Below are 21,504 nucleotides of genomic sequence, written 5' to 3'. Positions count from 1 at the left end.
TGTGAGCATGGGCTGCAGTCACAGAAGGTGGGAAGGGGATGTCAGTGGTCAGAGCAGTGCAGGCTCCTCGTGTGCTGAACACTGTTCCCCTGCACCATGCAGGGAGCTTGGTGGGCGTCCAGCACAGCGGCCGCCTGCACGGCCCCATAGGTCTGTGCTAAGCTTTAGCAGAGCCAATTGCTGCTAAGAAATGGAGATAGTGAATGGGTTTGTTTCTGAACCCATCTCTGCTTTGCTGAGCGCTCAGCTGAAGACCATACAGAGAGGGCAAATATCTTAATACTCGCATGGAGCATTTTATAAGCCTTGTGACTGTTGCATACCGGACACAGATCCTAATTTCCTCCCTCCATTTCTGTGCAGTTTGCTTTTGAATCACTTCAGAGCAATACTTTTGCAGCCTCTCTGATTGCCCCTGCAACACTTGGCTGCTAAAGGATGCCTGAGCTCTTTCCCTGCACCTGTTCTGTGGTGCTTTAGGCATTTCCAGATGTGTTTCTACCCCTTCATGCAGGCAAAGCTGATAGTACTCCTGTGCAGAGGCATTACAGGGAAATTTCATGGTATGGTCAATGAAAATGTCAAATCCATTGTAGATATTAAAAGAGAGAGAGGAGGTTTTAGCTGGTTGGAAGGCAGAATTTGGAAATAAGCTCCTTGCAGATTCTATTATTACGAGCCCAGCCTAGACAATAATAAGTATTGATGGAAGTTTTGCCAGAGCAAAGACTGCTGGGTTTCAGACGGAGGAAAGATAGTATCTTCATTTAGTTTTATTAGACTCCTGATACTCTGCCCATGTATTTTTTAATTCACCACAGTAAAATCCTAATTAAAGAACAGACTTTGCCTCTCATTAATATGACACTAAAAAAACCCAATACTTTTTAAAGAATGCAGCATCTTCTCTAGAAAATCATAATGAAAAGCAGCCAGTGTTGTATAGAATGTTGTCGCTCCCTTATGAAGCGTTTCATGATTCTAAATCCTTGTAACATCGAGACTGTCAGTGGAGTTAAAGGCTCATTAAGCTGAGCAGTAATTTCTGCAAAAAACAGGAAATCTTCTCAGAGGTTTTTTTTGTTCCAATTTTCACTTCTTTTGAAGCCTCTGTCAAAATACCTCATGCTGGAAGTTATGAAAACAACACTTTGCTATCTATCAGGAGAAGATGCTGTTTCTTCTAAAATACATTGAGTTCCCAATTATGGGATTTGATGAGGCAGACGTCCAGATAATTCAACTTCTCCTTGACTTGAAGTGATTTGGTTTTCATTTGTCCAGAAAGAAAATGCATCTCCAGTAAGGGTGCTGACCGTTCTGCAAGGTGCACTGGGGATGTTCTGAGAAAGAAGGAACACCTTCAAAAGAAAATGGTCCCTCAGAAGATGCTGAATAAACTGCGGGGTCTCAAAAGTGGTGTGATTGAATTAGGTACCACATGTTGGAGAGTCATTGGCTAATGTGATCGTCATCGGAGATTAAATCATGACCTAAATCAGCCATGTGGTTCTTATCTGATTCAGACAATGAACTTCAGAGAGAATCTGTACAATCTTCCTTGAAGGATGAGAAACTGTCCTCCTGTCCCTAACGAAAAAAAAAAAAAGTAGATTAATTTCCTCCTGAAAGGGACAATCTATCCATCTGGGGGAAAATCGGCTGATGTTCCCTTCCCATCTTTTCCTTTCATTCTGATGAAGACTGATATTAAAAACTTGGAAAACTGGGTTGTCTGCAAGTTCTGGCAGCCTCAGATTAACCTCTGGGTTTTTCTACTTGGGCTGATAGTTTTACAAATGCCTATTTACACATGCAAAATAAATTCTCTGGGAGGTCTGAGAGATGTAAACAGCGAGACCGGTATTTCCTTTCTTGTAGGAGTGTATGCTGTGACTGAAAGTCTGGCATTGGAGATAAAAATGCCAGTGAGTTCAGAGCATACACCATCACACAGAAAGCCATGTGCAGGAACCTTAGGGCTGCAAAGATACGAGCTCAGAAAACAGAAAATGCCAGGGCTTGTAGACAATAGCCTGTGCTCACACTGGGAAAGACAATATCATGATTCATAGACACAAACACTGAATTACTGCTGCCCTTCCAACCTTTAATCTGACATTTTCTGTTTTTTTTATGACACCAACTTCATAAGTCAAATGTTTTATTTATATATGGTGTTTCTTAGTTTGTTTGCTTTCCCCCAGAAAGCAAATGGAAAATGCAAGAAATTCCATCAAGAGTGTCATGAGGCTGCTAGACACGTGGTTCATCAGCATGGACCAGAACAAACCTCTGACATGTGGGTAATGGGCTCACAGGAGATGTCATTCATCCTCTCTGTGGACTGCTTGCTTACTGCAGAGATTAAACAGCCAGTGGTCCATGGCTGCTGGTAGGAACAATCTTAAGGGAAGCCCAGCTCAGTACCCAAAGACTTTAATTATGGATGGCTTTTAATATGGATTAAATCTTTGAGGATTAAAGCTAATGAATTATCTGGAGATGGCACCAAGTAGCTGCAAGTTGCATTTTTGTATTGCTGGATTAGATACAGGTGGATTCTTACTGAGGCACGTGAGCACTTCCCTGAGTGTGGGACAGTGCTCTGCCAAGTGCCAGGGTGTTGCTCTGTGTATGGAGAGGGTCCCAAATTGTTGGTGAAAAGGATAAAAAAAATGAATTGTAACCAGCAAAAAAACCTGCTAGTTTAGTTTACTGATTTAAACCCATATCCCTTTCCCCTCCAGCCAAAACTGGAGACAGTAAATTCTGCATAACAGAGAATTTGTCAGGAGCCACACACAGAATCTAAATGCCATCTGCAGCAAGGTTATGTATTAAAAACTTTTTCTAACCTCACTGTCACTCAATACAGTATTTATTTGCTGCAATCCAACTTACTGTTGTGGTAGTTATGGAACCTGCCTTGTTTGTAAGACCTGAGGAAGACCACTTGCTGCACGGTAGGTTATTGGTATCTCCATGCAGTTACAAAAAAGAAAATCAGCTGCAGCTTAAGCAGTGTGGCCTAATCCATCTGCAGCCACTGGTGTGTCTGTAGTATAGAGGATGTTTTCTCCTTCCAAAATCCCAGAATTTGAATGTTGGTCTCTTAAGTATTTGCGAAAACACTTCTGAATGGAATTTCTGTAAATCTGGGTTATTTTGAGGACAGCTACGGTCCGTAAACATGTGTTGGAAACTCTGAGGATAAACAGTCTTACAAGATAAACACTTTTTTGGTTCAGAATCAAGCAGATCAGCAAGTAACTTTACTGGCAGATTCCTTTCGCAGTGTGTGGGTATTATGTGCAGTGCCAGCACAAGGGATGCATTGCGTGGCTCAGAGCCAAACCCCGTGATCTGTCACTGCGAGAGGATTCCCTTCTCACAAGCCTCGTTTCAAACCTATGGCAGCCTTGGCTTCCGTTTCCAAAGGTGTTGAACTGTGCCAGAATGAATCATGTTTGTACCATGAATAGATATCAGCTCGATACAGGGGCTGTGATTTTCCTATTGGGCTAAGTACGGAGAATAAAAAGCAAATTGATTATTTTAATTATTTATTCAGTACATCCAGGCGTATGCGTCAGCTTTTGCTGTTTCTTTTCCTGGTTTTCATTAGCTAGGCCAACCATTTTAAACCCAGTCGGATTCCAAAGTTGAGTTAGAGGTAGAAAAATAGAGTTTGGGCTGCATTTCACCTTAACTTGTACTCACAGACTCGTTGTACAGGATTGCAGTTATACCAAGGGGAAATTCTATCCCCAATTTCAAAAAAAAATCTAACATAATCCATTTTGAAGTACGTCTTCCTAGGTTTAGTAAGTTTATTTTGTTTATTGTTTGCCTTTTTGAAGGGTAGCATTTAAACATCTCAAACTGAATTTGGAAACATTCCAGAACAGTGATTGTTGACTACGAGTTACAGTATGTGCTTAATTCATTGCAAATATGCAAAAAGTTCCTTTAAAGAGTGGATTCACCAAAAATGGCCATCAGGCAATATGGTCCTGAGTACCCAGACTGAGCAAAGCAACTGCTGGAAGTTTTCAGCCGTGAATTCTGATGAGCATCCCACTGCATGTGCACACCAGGAGTACAGGACTGGTCACTTGCTATAGAATGTACACATACAGCTTTGTGCCAGTGAAAACAAAATAAGCATAGGCTGTAAGACCACAGGTTGTGGTGCTGCTGTGAAACAAGATGCTGGGATGGAAAAGTGTTGGAAGAGCACATCTGATTCTCTTGTTGGGTTTAGTCCCTTAATACTCAGTGTGCCTTCCTTGGAAGTCATTTTATTTGTCTGCTAAGTTTTCAAACTGATGTGTTTGCTTCATCTATGTCCAGCTTCCATTGCTGCCCTAAATGTCATGCAGCTCTATTGACCCAGAGTGCAGCAATTCACTAATCATTCCTGGAGGGGAGTGTAGTCATTCAGGAGGGATGCAGCACATCCAGTGTATCCTCACTGTGTATTTTACAGGACCAAGCTGGTGACTGGACGACATGCACAACTGCAGCAGGACACATGCAGCACCTCCTGCAATGAGCCCTTGCTCCAGCAAGCACTGAGGCTCCGGGGTGGGGGCAGAGATGTGGAGAGGAGGAAAACACTTTGTGCTGTATTGAGCAACCTTTCCTCGGAGGGATGAATCTTTCACCTGTCACACGGCCTAATGCAGAGAGCAGTAATTACACTTAGGCATCGAGCATCATCCTTTACAGAGTTATTTTCATTTTTATTGGTGGCAATTAATCTCCAGTCATATTTTTGAAGGAGAATAAGTGAATAAGTTGGCACGTTTGCCAGGCACTGTTAGCATGTGACCTGAAATGTGGCAGCTTCCTTTAATGCAACACTTCCCAGGAGAGCGCTGGCTATTCCAGACTCATCTCTCTTGGTATTGACAAACACACATGGGGTCTAAAGGGAGCATTTGTACCTTCCTGGCATCACCACTCTCAGGTTGGTTTTCTTATTGATGGTATAGTTAAAGTCTCTGTATCATTTTGACGTTTTTAATGGCGTGTGCGTTTACAACTTACCTCTTGTGTAAGCTTTAATCAGTGTTCTGTTCACATGTTGTTGCTATTATTATTTATCTCTATTATGGTAACACAGAGAGGCTACCAACAAGGGTATGATTACACTGTGCTAGGCTTGGGTTGTATGTGTGCACAGGAGAGGTGGTGCTGACGATGGCTGCCATGGCACTGAGAATACTTGGCCCAGTATCTCAGGAGCTGGAATCACCATCCCACTCCAGCTAGGATTTACCATATTGATGTGCATTGCAAAAATATGTCCCAGGTACTGAAGTCTTTGGTTTCTTTTGTTTTTAGATGTTCTAGCTGAAACTACTAGACCTCAGTCCCATGGCTAGTTACACACTTGAGTAGTCTCGTGGTCCTCTTGAGCTCAGTGGAACTACTCCTAAGAAGCAGTACTCAGATTGAGCTGATCAGCTCTGTGTCTCTATCTTTGGAATGGTACAAAGGTTATTTACCACGGTACAGATCTGTGTGTTAGCATAATGCCCCAGTGAAATCACACAGGCAAAAAACTTACTTGCAACCCCACATTCTGTCACAGCAGAATGAGATTTGAGGGAAAGAAAAGGAAAAAAAAACAACCAAACAAGAAATGATAAACTTTGAGTAACAAAGATCTTATTTTCATATTAGGATACTGCAGTGTAAAATCAAGTGAACATGATGTTTCATTATCACAAATTTTACATTAGCACTGTGCCAATGAAATTCACTCATTTCCTTTTGCAATTAATCAGCAGTAGATTAAGTGATACTGCATGAAATAGCCCTGCTCATTGTGACCTGCACAGGGCTTGAACTGACAGCTAAAGCAGAAAATCTTTATCATCTGAGGTAAAGACTTAAATCTAGAAGGGGCAACCCATCACTGTGTTGGTATGATCCCATCACTAGAGAGAAAATGGGATGTTAGCCCTGGTTGTACACCAGTGCTATAGTTTGGGTTTCTAACTGCTCAGAGAGCTGCAGTCAAAGTGTGCTTGCAGTTTTAGGAACATAAAAAGGAGTCTAGCAGTATCAGGCATTGTAAATGTGACACAGTAAAAGCCCCTTCTTTTAGTTCTGTTTTTTTCTGTGTCTTCCATGAGCGCTCAGATGTACTTTAATCCTCATTTTATGTCCTCTCACTAATAAATCCCCATGAAATTCACATTCTTAGAAGCTATCTGGTATGCCAAGCTGTTTTATTTCACAGATAATTAAAACATTTTGGCTAGCTACTTTGGGCTAAACATACTGAATGGTGCAACGTGTGCTCACTGGTGCCTTGTACTTAGAAGCCTTTGGAAATTCTGTTTGTCAGCTGGTTTTCTGGTCACTGCAGGCTTCTTCTGCTATCCAGATTTGTTGGTGTTTTTGTTTGTTTTGTTTTGCTTTGCTTTGTTTTTGATTTTTTTTTAAAGATTTTACAACTAGTTAGAAGAATTTCTGTTCTTTCCTGGAACATTCTGTTCTTCCTCTTGCTTAGATATGGAATGAAATTTGGTGCAGGAAGAAAGCAAGCATGTGACCAAATATAAATAGTAAATAAGTGTTCAAATGAATGGCTTACACAATGGAGTTGGGTTTGGGGCAGACTCTGTAAAAGCTAAACGAAGTGCTTGAGCTGATGCTGGGAAATATTTTTCCCATTCTACAAAACGTTTCACTTCCTTTCAAAGTGAAAATCCCAAACCAAGCAGACAAGTCTGGTAGTTGGAGTATTTATCTGCAGTATGGAAGACAAAGGAATAGCACACGTCTTCTAATGAGTGCTATTATTTGTGTTATGCCAGTTAATTGCCCTTGGAGTTATATCAGCCCAGAGCAGCTGCCCTGGCAGTCAGGGCTCTATCGCTGGCTGAGGTGAGGGGAGCATCACGTCCCTGGATCAGGAAGGGTCAGCTTTGATTCCTGCACTTCACTTCCCCACAATAAAGGAAGCTGCCTACGCTTGTAAGCTCCAGATGCCTGCCCTTTGTGGAGGTGCAGAGCTGCATCCCTTGATTTTCAAGTTCTGCGGAAAACAGATCTGTATTTCTGGAATGGAAATTGCAGGGAAACCCCATCAGCTCCAGCAGATTTGCTTCCTGCCCCAGAGGGCTTACAGAGTCTCACCAAGTGTCTGTGTGAAATAAAGATAGATCGCCTCTTTCACAGATTCACGGTAATAATTTAAGACTTTTAAAGAGTAAGATTTTGTTTGCTTGGCTCCCAGTGGTGTTAGTGAGAAACTATCATCCCTGGCAGTGGGAGAAATGAGGCAAAGGAGTAAACTGCCTCGCAGGGTTGTGTACAGGAGCATGCTGCACACACTGCTTTCTGCAGGACACAAAACCACATGTGCATCTGCAAACCCCTGCAGGTCCTCATGGAGGCTCTGGAATTGTCTTTTTGTGGGTTTATTTTGGTCTTTGACGTCGTTGCTCAGGAAACACGTATTTGTGAATTGATGATCAGCAGCGTTAGTTGAGTGGAATCTCTTTCTATTCCTTTTCTGCTGAGTATCCTCAGACTGACCAATGGCTGGCTGACTTCCCAAGAAGAAGAGGGACAAAAAGCTTGCCAGAATTAGCTGAGAAACACTGTTGTCCACTGTGGGTTTACAAGTGCATGCTGTGGAGGAAAAGGGCTCTGAAATTTCTCAGACATGAGCTTCTGGCTTGTGTGGTGTTTGTATTTGCATTGCTAAGTCCAGAAATGGCCATCCAGCCCCGAGAAGCAGTGTGTCACCTGGGGATTAGTTTACATGTTTGCAAGTAAAAGAGTTTGTGAAGACAGCTATGTCGATGGGATTACACACTCATTTCCTGCATGGCAGAGGATTTTACACTGGCAGAAGAGTTTCTGCCAAGATAATTGAAGCCAGCTCTGGTTCCCAGCTGTACTGGGAGCGTGGTCTGTAACTGAGTCTTTAGAAGCAATTCTGGCAGTAGCTGCATTCTGAGCAGCAGGCACCGCTGTACTGATAGGTTGGGAAGTGCAGGGTAGGACTCAAAAAGAAATCCTTATTTTTTCCTGACCACTTATGGAGGAAGCTTTAACCCCTGGCTGTTTGCTTAGAGCTGTCTGTTAGTATGCATAAATATTACACATGTTTTTTTGCAGGTGCTGATTACTGTTTCTATAGCAAATCAGGATCAAGCTGCTTCTGTACCCTGATTTCCCTCTCATCTTGGATATGATCAGGCAGGATTGCTGTGTGAATGGTTCTCACTGCACTCTGTAGAGAATCTGCCCTCCGTGCCAACTGCCATAGCCTTGGGAGCCCTTCTCTAATGTAGTACATGCTGTTAATGGCACCCAAACTACCTGGGGTACACACTCCATACCTTCATCCCTTAGTCTGGGTTAAGAAATCCTGACACCAGTGTTGTTTTCTGCCCTGCTATCTCTTTACTCCAGAAAAAAATGAAACCCAACACCATCAAAGGAGATAGCCTTCCTTAGCTGATATTTATTATCTCAAGGGAAGAGTGCGAAGAAACAATATTTGATGACATTATTAAATCTACAGGTTTTGCTTGGCAGTTCTACCTGCCATTGACTGCACTGTAGTCAGGATGTGATCCTCTGCATCTAATTCCACTATAAATTCATTCCTTCCAGCTATCTAAGGGCACTAAGAAACAGGATATTAAAAGATTTAAGTTCTGATCCTATAAAGGTGTTAAACAAGTCCTCAAATCTAGGTGTATAACTGTATAACTCCTTGCATGCTAAACTACATTGCTGGCTCAGGGGCTGGGTTGAGAAGGTTTGAGGGCTCTTTAAAAAGATGCTGCTTTCTGTTAACGTCTCTCTGCCCACTCGCCAAGGGCGGGGTGGTTGTGCCACACGCCTACCGTCCTGCTCAATGTTTCACAGGTTGCGATAGCGATCACTGGGGACCCCACTGCAGCAACCGGTGCCAGTGCCAGAACGAGGCCCTCTGCAACCCCATCACAGGTGCCTGTGTCTGTGCAGATGGGTACCAGGGCTGGCGCTGCGAGGAGCTCTGTGAGCCCGGGAGCTACGGCAAGGGCTGCCAGTTCCAGTGCCAGTGCCACAACGGAGCGACCTGCGACCACGAGACGGGAGAATGTCACTGCGCTCCTGGATACACGGGGGTGTTGTAAGTCCAGTGATGGGTCTACTTTACCCTGCATCATTTAACAGCTTTGCTTTGGCTGCTATTAATGCAATGAGCAATTAGCAGAATTTGCACGGTCTTTGTATTATGCACTTTTCTTTGCAGAAGTCAGGTAACAGAATCTCAAAGAGGCTAAATAAAGGAAATCTGTGTTATTTGCTGTTAATTACACCTGTCTGCATACTAAAATAAAACTTACTGCTAAAATGAACTTAAAACTCCATGACATTTCCCAGCAACTGGAGCTACAACAGCAGTAGCTGCTCCTAATTTCAGTGTGTGAGTACCACCCGAATTACAGTTCCGTTTTTTTAAGCGGTTGAGCATTCTACTCGTTAGCAATCCAGTGCAGTATCAAATGGGACTTACCATCCCCAGTTTATTTGGCTTTCTATCTAGCAGAGGAAGCATTACTGGTAACTATATGAGCTTACTATCTAGGGGGTAAATTTTTAGTGTAGTGAGGAGGGATTTAGCGGTGTGATTCCTATTAACTTTAACGAGAATCATGTAGCTAAATCCCCAAATACCACACAAAGTTTACCAGTAGGATTCACAAAATCTGCATATTAATTTTAGGACAGCAAGAAATAGTTCCTTGTTTAAAATTGCCCACAGTGTAACATCAGTACTCATTAGAGATCTTTCAGTAGTTTCAGAAGTAATTATGCTTTTCAAAATTATTTAAAGGGAAAAGATGATTTACTCACTGAATTTGGCTGGAGATCTATTACAGGTGACTTAATATTTCTGCAGTCTAATAATAGTTGTTGGCCTGCGTGAAGGAGGTAAAAAATAAAGGCAATATTAAACCTCATAAATAAGTGATATACTTTTTGAATATTTTATTTAGTACCTGATTTCCTCATAGCCTTATGACCTCAGTCCTGGAAGCACTCACTGCTAAATGTTCCACGTACTATTAGGACTGGTCCCACTGACATTAGTATGTCTGTTCTCAGCAGTAAGTACTTGCATGAACATCCTCATCAGAGAACAGCCACGTACTAGAAAAATGTAGAATACTGTCACAGATATGAGAGCTGTCTTGTTGAAATTGGTGGAATTTGGTTTATGCATAAAGATTGCACATGTGCATTGGCCTTACAGCACTGGATCCATGGCACATAAATAACCCCAGCAGAAATAATGGAAATAATGGCTAATTGGCAATGCCAGCTGAGGCTTATTCAGGTTTCACTCTCATTATGACCTGCGTTGTGGATTTTGCTCTTTTACTGTCTCCTGTAAGTTCTTTTAAATGACCCCTTTGGTTCTTGTTTCTCCTCTCTCACAAAGCTGCGAAGAGCTCTGTCCCCCTGGGAGCCACGGAGCTCAGTGTGAGCTGCGCTGCCCATGCCAGAACGGAGGGGTCTGCCACCACATCACCGGGGAGTGCTCCTGTCCTGCTGGCTGGACGGTATGGGCTTCTTCAGTTAGAGGTTGGAACGGGGAGTAAATTGCTTTCTGTCTCAGTAGATGCCTATCCTGTGTGATTATATATATATATACACTATTTCCTGCCACGAGGATCTCACAGTTCTGAAACTGGAGCACTTTGTTATGTGTGCGCAGCATTGAGGCCACCAGCCTTTGTTTAGTAGCTACCTTCAAAGAGTTGAACAACCAAATTAAAACTATTCTTCTGCGTGGGAGAAGAAGAGAGGAAAAATGGCCTCTGCAGTTCTTTGCAATATCCCTGCACTGTTAGACACTGCCCTCACATGGGTCACATGGGACAGAGAGCTCAAAGCCCATTTCAGCATTGTCAAAAGCACCGTATGGTTTCCATTTCAGGAGAAAGGGAGAGAGAGAAGTCAAGGAGAATGCAGTGGCTCAGGGTGTCTTTAAAGCAGAAGGAATGTACGCCGGGAGACAAAGAGCAGTTCAGCATCCAGTCCTTACTCAGGCAAAATTTCCTTTGATTGCAGTAGATTTGCTCGCATCAGAGGTTACCCTGGAGAGAGCAAATTACCCTAACCTTTAATCCTCCATGTCAAGAAAGCAAGGCCAAACATTTTAAAAGTCCTTAACTTTATCAATAATGTGATAATTAACTCTCTCGGGGTTTGCCAAGTCTCGCAGGCCTACATACCATTTAGCTGTGCTAAGTCTCCTGGCATTTTTCCCATACCGGACAATTAGTTTCTTGGCAATCTTGCTGGATTTTAATACATGCAAGTTCTGTGCCTTTTTATTTTAATACAAGGAAGATCCTGATGTCATCATGTAACTGTAGCTTCTGTTATGGGCCTTATACCCATTGAAATGTCCATGGACTGAGCAATGTTTATGTTCCTTTAGATTAGTACAGCAAATGTGCCTCCATTTAGCTTCTCAAGAAGTATTTCAAATAACAAAACAGTTAAAACTTTTCAGAAACTAAATAAAGACAATAGCACCTTGCCCTGAACTGGCATTTGGTGGAGGGAAACAAAAAGTTCTTTCCTACAGTACTGGAGCTAATGCAGTAGGTAAGCAAACCAAATATTTTGGGGGCCAGTCATCCCATTCTAGCTGTTTGCCTAAGGACTAATTACTAAAATGATTTACATTAAAATGTCACTTTATGGTAAATTTTTCTGCTTCCCTTATCTGCTGCATGCCGATATTTATGAGGATCAGAGCTATTTTTCTTTACTCTTCCTTACTTGTATTTTATCAGGAATTATCTCTTTATTTTTAGATTTTTGCAAATTTTCAAAATCGCTGAAGAGATGAGAGAATATCAGAATAGAGCAGGAAGTTTTTAGATGTCTTTTAGGATGCAACACAGATCCTAAGGAAGAACCACAGCTCTGGGGCTGTACAACAAAAGTGGTCGTGTTATTCTTACCCATTCCTTACAGCTTGGAGTTTCTCCTCTGCATTTTTAGTGTCCAAGAGAGACTTTCCTGAAAACTGTTTTGTTGGCTGCTCAGTCCCCAGAGAAACCCCAGAGTTAACAATTGATGTCTGAAACAAGTCTAACTGAAAATTGAAAAGAGAGATCAAGTATTCTGAGGGAAGAAACTGAAATTATAAGTAAAAGCACTCAGCTTGTAAATGTTGAGATTTTAAGTATAAAGTGTCTCTCCAGGGTTTTAATGAAAAGTTGGTAATTCAGTACGCAGAGAGAAAAAAATATTTTTTCATGCTATGATTTTAACTCTTGGTGTTTGGAATGGTTTGTGAAGTGAGACACAAGTGGGCTGTAAATGAGCAAGAGATGGGAACATTCACTTTATTTCACACCATCGATAGTCTTTGACACCCGGAATTTTACTTGCTGATTTTCAGGCTTGAGAATGCATGTATGTATCGAATATACCATCATATTGGAAGTAGAGAATTCTCTCTGGATTTATAGAAGTGCAAATCCACTTGGATTTTATTACTGCTGGAAGAGCTGTGGCTATTATCCTTTCCTCGGGTAGATTTATTAACAGCTGCTCGGTTCCCTTAGGGACTTGGTTGGCTATGGGATATGGAAAGGTAGGCAGCGAACAGGATGAAGTTCTGGGGCTCTTAGGTTCTTCCTTGGGTCTGCCATCTTTGAAGCCTGGTTCTTTCATTACTGGTAATATTCCTTTCCTCCTGATTTCTCCCACCCAGTGCAGACTCTCCTAGAAGCATAGCAAGTTAAACAAACTGTCTCATGGGTTTCTTATCAAGAGAATGGTGGTGAATGAGTCAACGAAATGTGGCTTCTTGCACACTACAACAGTGGAGTTTTTCCACTTATGCATATTTTGGGGGCTGGGAGTTAGTGGGTGGCTGCTTTAGGGCCTCATCAACTATTTACAACCTTAATTCTGTACATATTTCTCATTTGCAGTATTAAATCCTGCAAGCACTCTCAGAAAGTGGGGAGGGAAATAAAATAAAATACAGGTTTTTACAGTGCTTCTCAGAAGCACTTTTGAAGGACTAGATTTCCACGCTCAGGGAGGCAGCAATCTTTCCTTGCATGACAAAACATTTATCACTAGCAACACGCCCTGTTTGATCCCAGGTCCCATTCTCAAAGCTCTGCATCATGTTGCCATGTATAACACATTCTGCTAATCACTTCTTTCCCATTCACTGAAACAGCTGCACTTAATGAAGTGACTATGCTTTGTATTTTTGTCCTGTTTTCTTTCTATCATGGATTTCTAACATGGAACAGAGGGCTGAAGAAGAGACAGTAGATCTGAAAAAGAAATTCTTTCCTGTGCTGCAAAAATTGTAATAATACAGCAGGCAATGTCAAAAGGAAAAGCTGATGTGATCAGGGCCTTAAAAAAGCTGCTGATGGGGTGAAGTTTGTGGATTAGATGTATAAGCTGCAGGAAATATTGGTCTGACATTTGATCCTCCAGAGAGGGATGCTTTGGATTCCCTCAGTACATATTAATGCAAAAAGTATGCCTAAAGATTCTCTGGGCTCCAAGGGAATGCATCAAAGAGTATTGCTTTCTCATCATTTGTTGATAGAAATCCTGTTCCGTTTGAGATGTGAAGAGGGAAAGTATTTATTATCAAGATAAATGGATGCTTACATTTTCAGATATATAGTGGTGTGTATTACTTAAGCCCAGAGACACCAAGTTTTTAACACTGTAATCTGAATGTTCTTGAACTGAGGCCAACCTGTCTATTTTACAGCCAAGGAGCCACCTATCACTGGCTGAGAAAGGCTTGAAGCATCTACTTCATGACTGCATTGAAGAGTAGCCCATCCACTTTGGGACTGTTGATATTGCTAAACTTTCCAAACTGTGGTGAGGGAGAGCCCAAGGACTGACAGCAGCCATTAATGCTCCTGTATTATGTTTTGTATGGGTTTTGTCTAATATAAGTTTCTTTTCAAAACTCAGAGCCCATGAGGCTTGGTTAGGGAAATAAGACTTCTGGGAGATTAAAACAGAATAATAGGGGGAGAAAAAACATTTCTGTCCAATGCTTTGCATTGTGCACAGCACTGGCAGCAACTCTATTTGCTACAGTGGCCAAAAGTTTTCCATTACAGGGCCCTGTCCTCAGATCTCTGCACTGCCAGAATGGTTTTGGCTGAAATTACTCAGCTGGATGCCAGCCTCAGATTTTATGTTTGCTTGCATTAAAAAAACAAAAAACAAACAAACAAAAACCCCATTCATTCAACTTCTAAGAAAGTCTATAAGGAAATCCTTGCGAGGCCTTGACACTTGGCAGGGGGTGTTGTGTGATACCTGGGGGAAAACCGGCTGAATTTGGCAGATAAGTGCTACAAAGGCAATACCCACGGAAAGCATTCTTTGTGTTGGGAACAACCAGCTGGAGAAAGGCCTGCCCTGATTGCTTTTCCTGATGAGCAGTGCCAAAGTGCACAGAGTGACTGACTGTCTTGTCTTTACTTTCAGTGCAGCCTCTCCAACAATCCCCCTCCTCCCAAACATTCACTTTGAGACACTTACCCAGGGTAGGTCCAGCAGCTTCTCAGACTCTATTTCACCTAAAATCACCAGCCCATTTGCAGCTTTGTAGCCTTCTCTGGTTGCCTTTGGCCTTTCCCAAGAAGCCCTGTCATTATTCAAAGGGCATGCTATATCCTGATGTCCCAAGCACAGTGTGCAGGGGAGATCCAGTGAGGGACTGTCAGTGACTGTACAGTGGGGAGAAGAATCCCTCTGGAAGTAGGGTAGACAGACATTTATTTCAGCGGCTGAGACTGTCTCAGGCCATCTTAAACAGAAAAAAGTATCTTCAGTACACTCAGATGTAGTTTTAGCAAGAAGAACAATAAATATTCATATAGGAGTTCATTACATTATGACTGTTGACTAAAAATACTGCTCTTTCTGCAAACTTACCAGGGGCTGGTGTGTGCACAGCCGTGTCCTCCTGGGACATTTGGAATTAATTGCAGCCAGGACTGTCCGTGCCACAACGGAGGACACTGTGATCCCGTGACAGGAAAATGCATTTGTACACCCGGCTATATTGGAGACAGGTAAGAATCAAACCCTCAAAGCCTTTAACCAAGAATTGGCAATATTTATATCTCTGCCAGGGCAATCTTTCTCTTGAAAAACCAGTGTTATGTTTCTGTTGCTGCTATTAGGTTCATCCTTCTGCAGCAGTTCAAGTATTATAAATGTGGCAATGTTATTACCTTTTATTGGCAATGCTTTCCATTCGCTGTTTTTTTAATATAACTTTTAAAATTTAATGGATTAAATTTAATTTAGATATTTACAGTGATAAATTTAATAGAGAGCATTACATGTTTACAAGATATGTAAATGAACTATATTTATACAAATTAATATCCTCAAGAGTAAGCAATGCAGCAGTTTAATGTTTCCGTCAGCCCCTCAATGCTGCTGCAGCACTGATCCATCTCAGGCACCAACAAAGGGTGATAAATCCTCAACATTTGTAAATGAATGGCTTCACCCACAAATCAATCCAAGATGATAACGTTGCTTTACAAAGGTGTCACAGGTTTAGCAAAATGACTGCACAGCAAAGTCAAGGTGGGATTGTGACATGTATTGCCTTAGCCCTCCAGCTAATCTGCCAGTAGGGCTAATGGTGGTGAGGAAATTGTAGCTGAGCAAGCTTTCACATGCAGCTTTCACTTGGGATTGAACTGTGTCACTGGGGTTTCCAGAGTCCCTGGGCACAGCTCACTAGTGTTTCCTATGCTAAAGCCCTTTGTCCTGTATCTTTCTTTCTGTTACTTGCTAGATTGAGCTAGTACTGCTATGCTGATATTTGCTAAAATTATACTTCTATGTAGCAAAGAATAGGAATTTATTATTTCTTGCCTCACTGCATAATCAGCAGTTCTTTACAGCATACAAACAGACCAGCCTTCAATATGCTCTGTGGTTCAGAAGGCCACATTCTGTCCCAGCAAATGTGGATGCTCCTTGTTCCCATTTTATTGACAGTGGTAATTGGCAAGGGGCTCTGGAGCTTATGTCAGGGTTTGCATGTGCTTAAATATGGTGGAAATATTATTTCAAACTAATTTTGTAGAGAAGGCATCAGTGTATCTCTCTTCCTCCATCCTCCATCTGGAAGAAGTGATTTCAAGATCCCTGGGATATACTGCGAGAGCGCTGTGTATGGCTAACCAAAACTTTCTCTTTCTCAACTTTTTGAATTCCACTTGAAGAAGCAACTGTACAGCTTGAACACTTCTATTGCTGACCACACTTCAGTCACAAGCCATCCTCAGTCCTGGCTCTTTGGCTGGAGGTCTCCTCGTCTGGTTGCTGCAGACCTAGATCAATTCTTGGCCATAGGTGAATCGACAGCATTAGAGCTGTCAGGAGCCTCCAGCCAGCAGCCTGTAGCTGAGCCAGCTTCTTTGCTCAGCTGCCAATACAGCCTCCAGCCACGAGGGAGGACATGCAGCAGAAGAGCTGGCTCTGTTACAGGAGTGTGGCATGGGGAAACAGCAGTGATGGAATTGCCATAATTCCTGCAACGCTTAGACATGCTCCAGCAAAAAGAGCAGAGAAAGAACCACTGGGGAAAGGGATGGCAAGAAGACAGCAGAAGACACAGTTCTGCCTCTTGCCAAAAGCGGAGGTTCTTATAGTACATCTTCCTTAGAGAGGGCCTGGAGGAGGAGTCTCAGGAAGAGAAGGGGTAGAGGAGGCACTACAGGGCAGAACTTCCAGGAGCAAAGGGCGCATGGGTTCTTCTGATCTGGGCTTGGAGAAAAGTGGTAGACATTAGGACTCTGGAAAGGTGTGCCTTGGAAAAACAGAGCAAAGCAGGGAGGCAGAAAATAAAGCATGACCAGCTGGAAGCCAAGGCAAGAAGCTGTCCCAGGGAACCTGTTCCCAAGCAAAACCCTTAGAAGTAGCTCACCTGCCCTCTCCTGGAGCAGGAGAGTAAAAGAGTGAAGGGAGAAGTCAGAGAAGTCAGAAATGCAGGCTCCGTTTCTGCTGCTATCTTTCCATATGGAAAAACAAATGAGAGCAGAGGGAAGTAAAGCAAAGACAGTCCTGAAAGCTGGTAAAGCTGACACTAACCCAGAAATTACCACCATTGGGTTCTTGGGAGCCCGAGGCATGTTTGTCTCAGCCTTTATTCAGGGAAGTGAACGTTGGGCCCATTGCAATCACTTGGGTTGGAACAGCACATTGCCTGTAAGGGCTGTTGTGAGCAGGTGTGTGTGTGCACATGCCTTGCTGGCAGCTGCAGCCTGCAGATGGGAGATTGCCCATTGATTTCAGAGAGGCAGGAGCAGGCACAAAGTCTTAAAGAAGTCTAGATTGCTTTCCTGAGTCGTGTGCTTTCACGGCACGGACAATGGGATGGATTAGTCAACAGCATTTTAGTTTACAGTCTATTTTATTTTCTAGGTCTCATGTAGCCATTGCAGTGATACAATATAATTGCAAGTGCAGCACGAGAATGCTGCTGAACAACAAAATAATGTTTTCTTTGAAATTCTATGTGGCCCTGAAAAAATGTTTCTTAGTAATAACAGATTTTGTGAATAACCACAATAAAAAGGTAAACACGCTATCTACTATTATCCTCTCTAATTGTCAGTGAGTACTGTACAAAATCGTGGTTCGTCGTCTTGTGCAGGAGATAATAACTTGTAGTTGGATAAATATTTCTGGCGATGAAATGGTCATAAAGGTCTGTGTAAGTGTAATTGCAACACTTTATTCCCCACCTGTTTTCCAGGAAGAGGCAACACACTAAATATCTTGTAAATTGCCATCACTATTAATAACTGTGGGCAGCTCTGTGCTGAAATGACAGAACGTGTCATGCAAATGTGTGCTTTGCAAACTGGAAAGGGATAATAGCAGAAGCACAGTTAGAAGCTGGGGATGGGGAATTCAATGGCTGGCTGGAAAAGTGAACGTACTGTTTTAGCTTTGTTTTGTGTATTGCCATAGAGCTTAAAGAGTGAGTCTTAACAGAATGAATGCCACATTTGTTACAGCAGCATGAGCAGACTTATTCTTTTGTTGTTGTGTTTGTATCTGTGTCTTTTGTAAACAGAATAGTGATTTGCAGGTTAGTGTTTTTTGGATGGCTTTCAATTTTTGTCTCTGCTACATAAATGTGATTGCTGTTATGAAAACAAACAAAACCTTAAAAACTTAAGAGCATTATTCAACAAAAAGGAATTATCTAGAAAAAAAATGTAGGTACATATACTAAGTTCATCTGTTAGCAAGCTGTCTTATGTTTAATATTTTGTAAAATTGCTTCCATTAATTCTACAGGTGACAGCCATATTATCCTATCCAAACCCAAATAATTATAGTACGTATTAAAGTTCAGTGGATATTATAATACGAATCTCCCCAGATAGGCAGAAACCAACGTAAATTAAACAAGAAACATAACTAGAGCTTAGCAGCTCATTTTGTAATTTAATTGAACAATGTATCTGGTTGTTAATGGTGCTATGGACACATTAGATTGATATGTTGCAAAGGAAAGATGTTCAAGTAGAAAGCTAATTCCTGCTGTGATTATTCTTATGTTCCAGAGGAGTTGTTATTAGTATTCTTTGTATAAAATTCATTAGCAGTAGCTGCTTGATCTCCAAATAAATAAGTTGGTTAAATTGCTAGTAGAAAAAGGCTAATTATGTAAATGGATTAGGTTGTCAATATTTCATTTCCAGATGCTTTTCTCCCTGCTAGGTAATGCTTCATCTGCTATAAATATAGAATGATATAGTGCACTATTGACTGCGTATTCATCTCGTTGAGTACAGTGCTCTCCTGCTAACTGGTAGAGCTGTGTACAGCAATGGAGGCATAAGGCATGTTAATACGTTCTTCATTGCATTTCACTTGCTGTAAGTGTTCCAGTCCTGATGTTACCCGTTCTTTGCTGGTTGTTTCCTTTGCAGCTGAACTGCCCTGAGAGCAGCAGGGCCAGCAGCCAGCACTGGGCTCTCTCCCTTCCTGTTTGCCACAGGCTCCTCTCTGTGGGTCTCAGATGAACTCCTGAACCTGGATTGTGTAACAGCAACTGTGTTGATGCTTGCTGCAATTAAATCACCAGCTCAGCCTTTGGCTTTGTTCATTTATTTTTAGTAAAATGTAGTAATCTGAAGCTGCAGTAGTAATTCTCTCCTTATATACTGACTGTGTTTATTGCAGTTTTGCCTGGCTTGCATCATGCATTAATCTTTTATTACTGATCATTATATTAACTCTCACCTGCCAGCTGTGAAATGACCTGCAGAAAGGCATTTAACAATTGCCTCTATCCACTGAGTTTGCCGTATACACTTTAATCAATGCTTAGGATTAAATTAATGCTGATAGGCAATTTCCAATACCTGGCATCCACGCGATAAGGGAATTGGGCTTTTCTGGGCTTCTTTTTCTTTTTTTATTAACTGAAAAGGCGTATCTGTATTTCACGGTGGATCATGTAAACGGTAGTACTGACTCATTGCAAGTTTCTGAAACCTCTGAATTATGTCAAGCAGAGAATCAGTAGCTTCCTTTAGGACTTCAGCTGAGCTTTTTAAAGTATGAAATATTATGATCGCTTAAACTGTAGAACAATGAAAGAGATTTTCTTGCAGGATTCACAATGTCTCCACTTGGGAAACAGCAGAAAACAGTACATGGAAAGTGTAATTTAAAACAATCTCTGTATTTGCAGATTCCTTCTCTATCCAATTTTTAAAATGATGGCAATTTTGGAGGAGCTGCGATGCTAAGGAGTGTGAAAGTGATTTGTCTGGAGATTTTATACTACTGAGTGTCCCTGGAGTAAGAGATGAAAAGCAAATTTGGAGTTGCTCAGTATACAGACAAAAGATGAAGAAGTATATTTTCTCCTGGTTGCTGTAAAGCAGGTGCAATGGCAGCATAGAGGGAAAGCAAAGCTCTCCTTTGCTTGGACTACATTTTGTTAATGTTGCTCAATAGGCCACATTTCCTTTCGGACTTCACTGTCACTCTAGGAGGAATGACAGATTTTAAAATCTTCTCTGGTGAAGAGAAAGTATTAAGTGACGTTTTCTTTCAGAAAGTGTCATATGAATTTGCTATGGTTTATGCCTGGAAAATACTGAGGTCCAAGAAACAAGAATGCACTTTGTTAACTCAGGTAACATTAACAAATGCAAATTTTGCAGTATATAATTGGACAGAGATGAACCCACTGTCTGTTAACAGCTATTTATGTGCTCGAGATATCACATCACCCAGTGATACCAGTTTACAGTGGATTACTTAAATAAAAGAGCAGTGGTTTTATATTTAATTATCAAAAACATTCTCATGTAAATAAGCAGAGTAGACTACAGTGTTTGTTTGCATCCTGTCTCGTGTGTTTCATTGCAGGTGTCAAGAAGAGTGTCCAATTGGGACATTTGGTTTCCAGTGCACACAAAGATGTGACTGCCAAAACGGTGCAAAGTGTTACCATGTGAATGGAGCATGCATGTGTGACCCAGGATTTAAAGGGATTCACTGTCAAGAAAGAATGTGTCCAGAAGGGTTTTATGGCCTCAAGTGCAACAAGAGATGCCCCTGCAATATTACCAACACCCTCAGGTAAGTACGTCGTGTTATATACTGGTGCAGGGACTGCTCAAATAAAAGCATTAGGGAAAAAAATCATTCAGCTATGCCCACAGCCTTTTCTCTGTAGATTTAATTAAGAACATATACAATTCCTCTGCATTACAACTTCTGATTTAAATGACCTCAGGTTTGGAACCATAAGCTTCAGTCCAGCCAGCTATTGAGCATTAACTATTTAAACAGGTTTTATAAAATCTGAGACAGTGGGACATGTGGATTTATCCTGTAGCTGCAGTCTTTGGAGCATTGAAGAATAATATGGATAGTGTCACCCTGAAGTTCAAAAAATATAAATATGTTCACTCAAATCCATCTCTTTTTTCACGTTAAATCTATAGACAGCAAGAGGACTTTCAAAATGAAGCCTCATTTGCTTCATTTCATGTCTTGTGGCAAATTACCTTGTTGAAAACACTTGAGGACAATGTATAAATAGACTGAAATCAGTACCAAGTCAGTCTGTAGAACTGTAATGAAGCTGAGATTGTCAAAATAGACATCTCCTCTCTCCTCATGGGTGCCTGGTTTTGTTCTTCATTCACTTTGTGTATGTGTGAAATGTTTGGAAAGAAAAATATCAGTGAAGTGTACCTAAAATGGAATAAGCCTCACTTAGAAGGTCAAGTCTCAGTGTTTTATTCCCTTTGTAGTTGTTTTTTTTTGTAGGATGCGTTTCTTGAGGTTCTCATTATTAAGAGCCACAAAGAGACTCGAGTGCCTTACATGAGATAGATTGAATTTATGTTCCCTTTGCAGGCTTCAATAACTTCTGAACCTTGAAAA

At 41.6% G+C, this 21,504-nt stretch overlaps 1 protein-coding gene across 4 annotated transcripts in view; it reads left to right on the top strand.

Moving 5' to 3' along the window:
* The window catches only part of MEGF11 (multiple EGF like domains 11), a 256,450-nt gene that overhangs the window by 156,459 nt on the left and 78,487 nt on the right, over window positions 1–21,504 (top strand). For all 4 annotated transcript variants that reach the window (XM_085233529.1, XM_085233528.1, XM_085233527.1 and 1 more), the window contains exons 7-10: window positions 8,908–9,154; window positions 10,472–10,592; window positions 14,992–15,128; window positions 20,479–20,691. In XM_085233529.1, coding sequence (XP_085089655.1) covers window positions 8,908–9,154; window positions 10,472–10,592; window positions 14,992–15,128; window positions 20,479–20,691 — 718 coding nt within the window. The remainder of the gene's footprint in view (window positions 1–8,907; window positions 9,155–10,471; window positions 10,593–14,991; window positions 15,129–20,478; window positions 20,692–21,504) is intronic.

Source organism: Meleagris gallopavo, chromosome 12 (genome assembly GCF_905368555.1).
Source record: "Meleagris gallopavo chromosome 12, MGAL_WU_HG_1.1, whole genome shotgun sequence".
NCBI lineage: Eukaryota > Metazoa > Chordata > Aves > Galliformes > Phasianidae > Meleagris > Meleagris gallopavo.
Note: the sequence above shows the minus strand (reverse complement) of the source record. Positions and strands in the feature narration are given on the sequence as shown.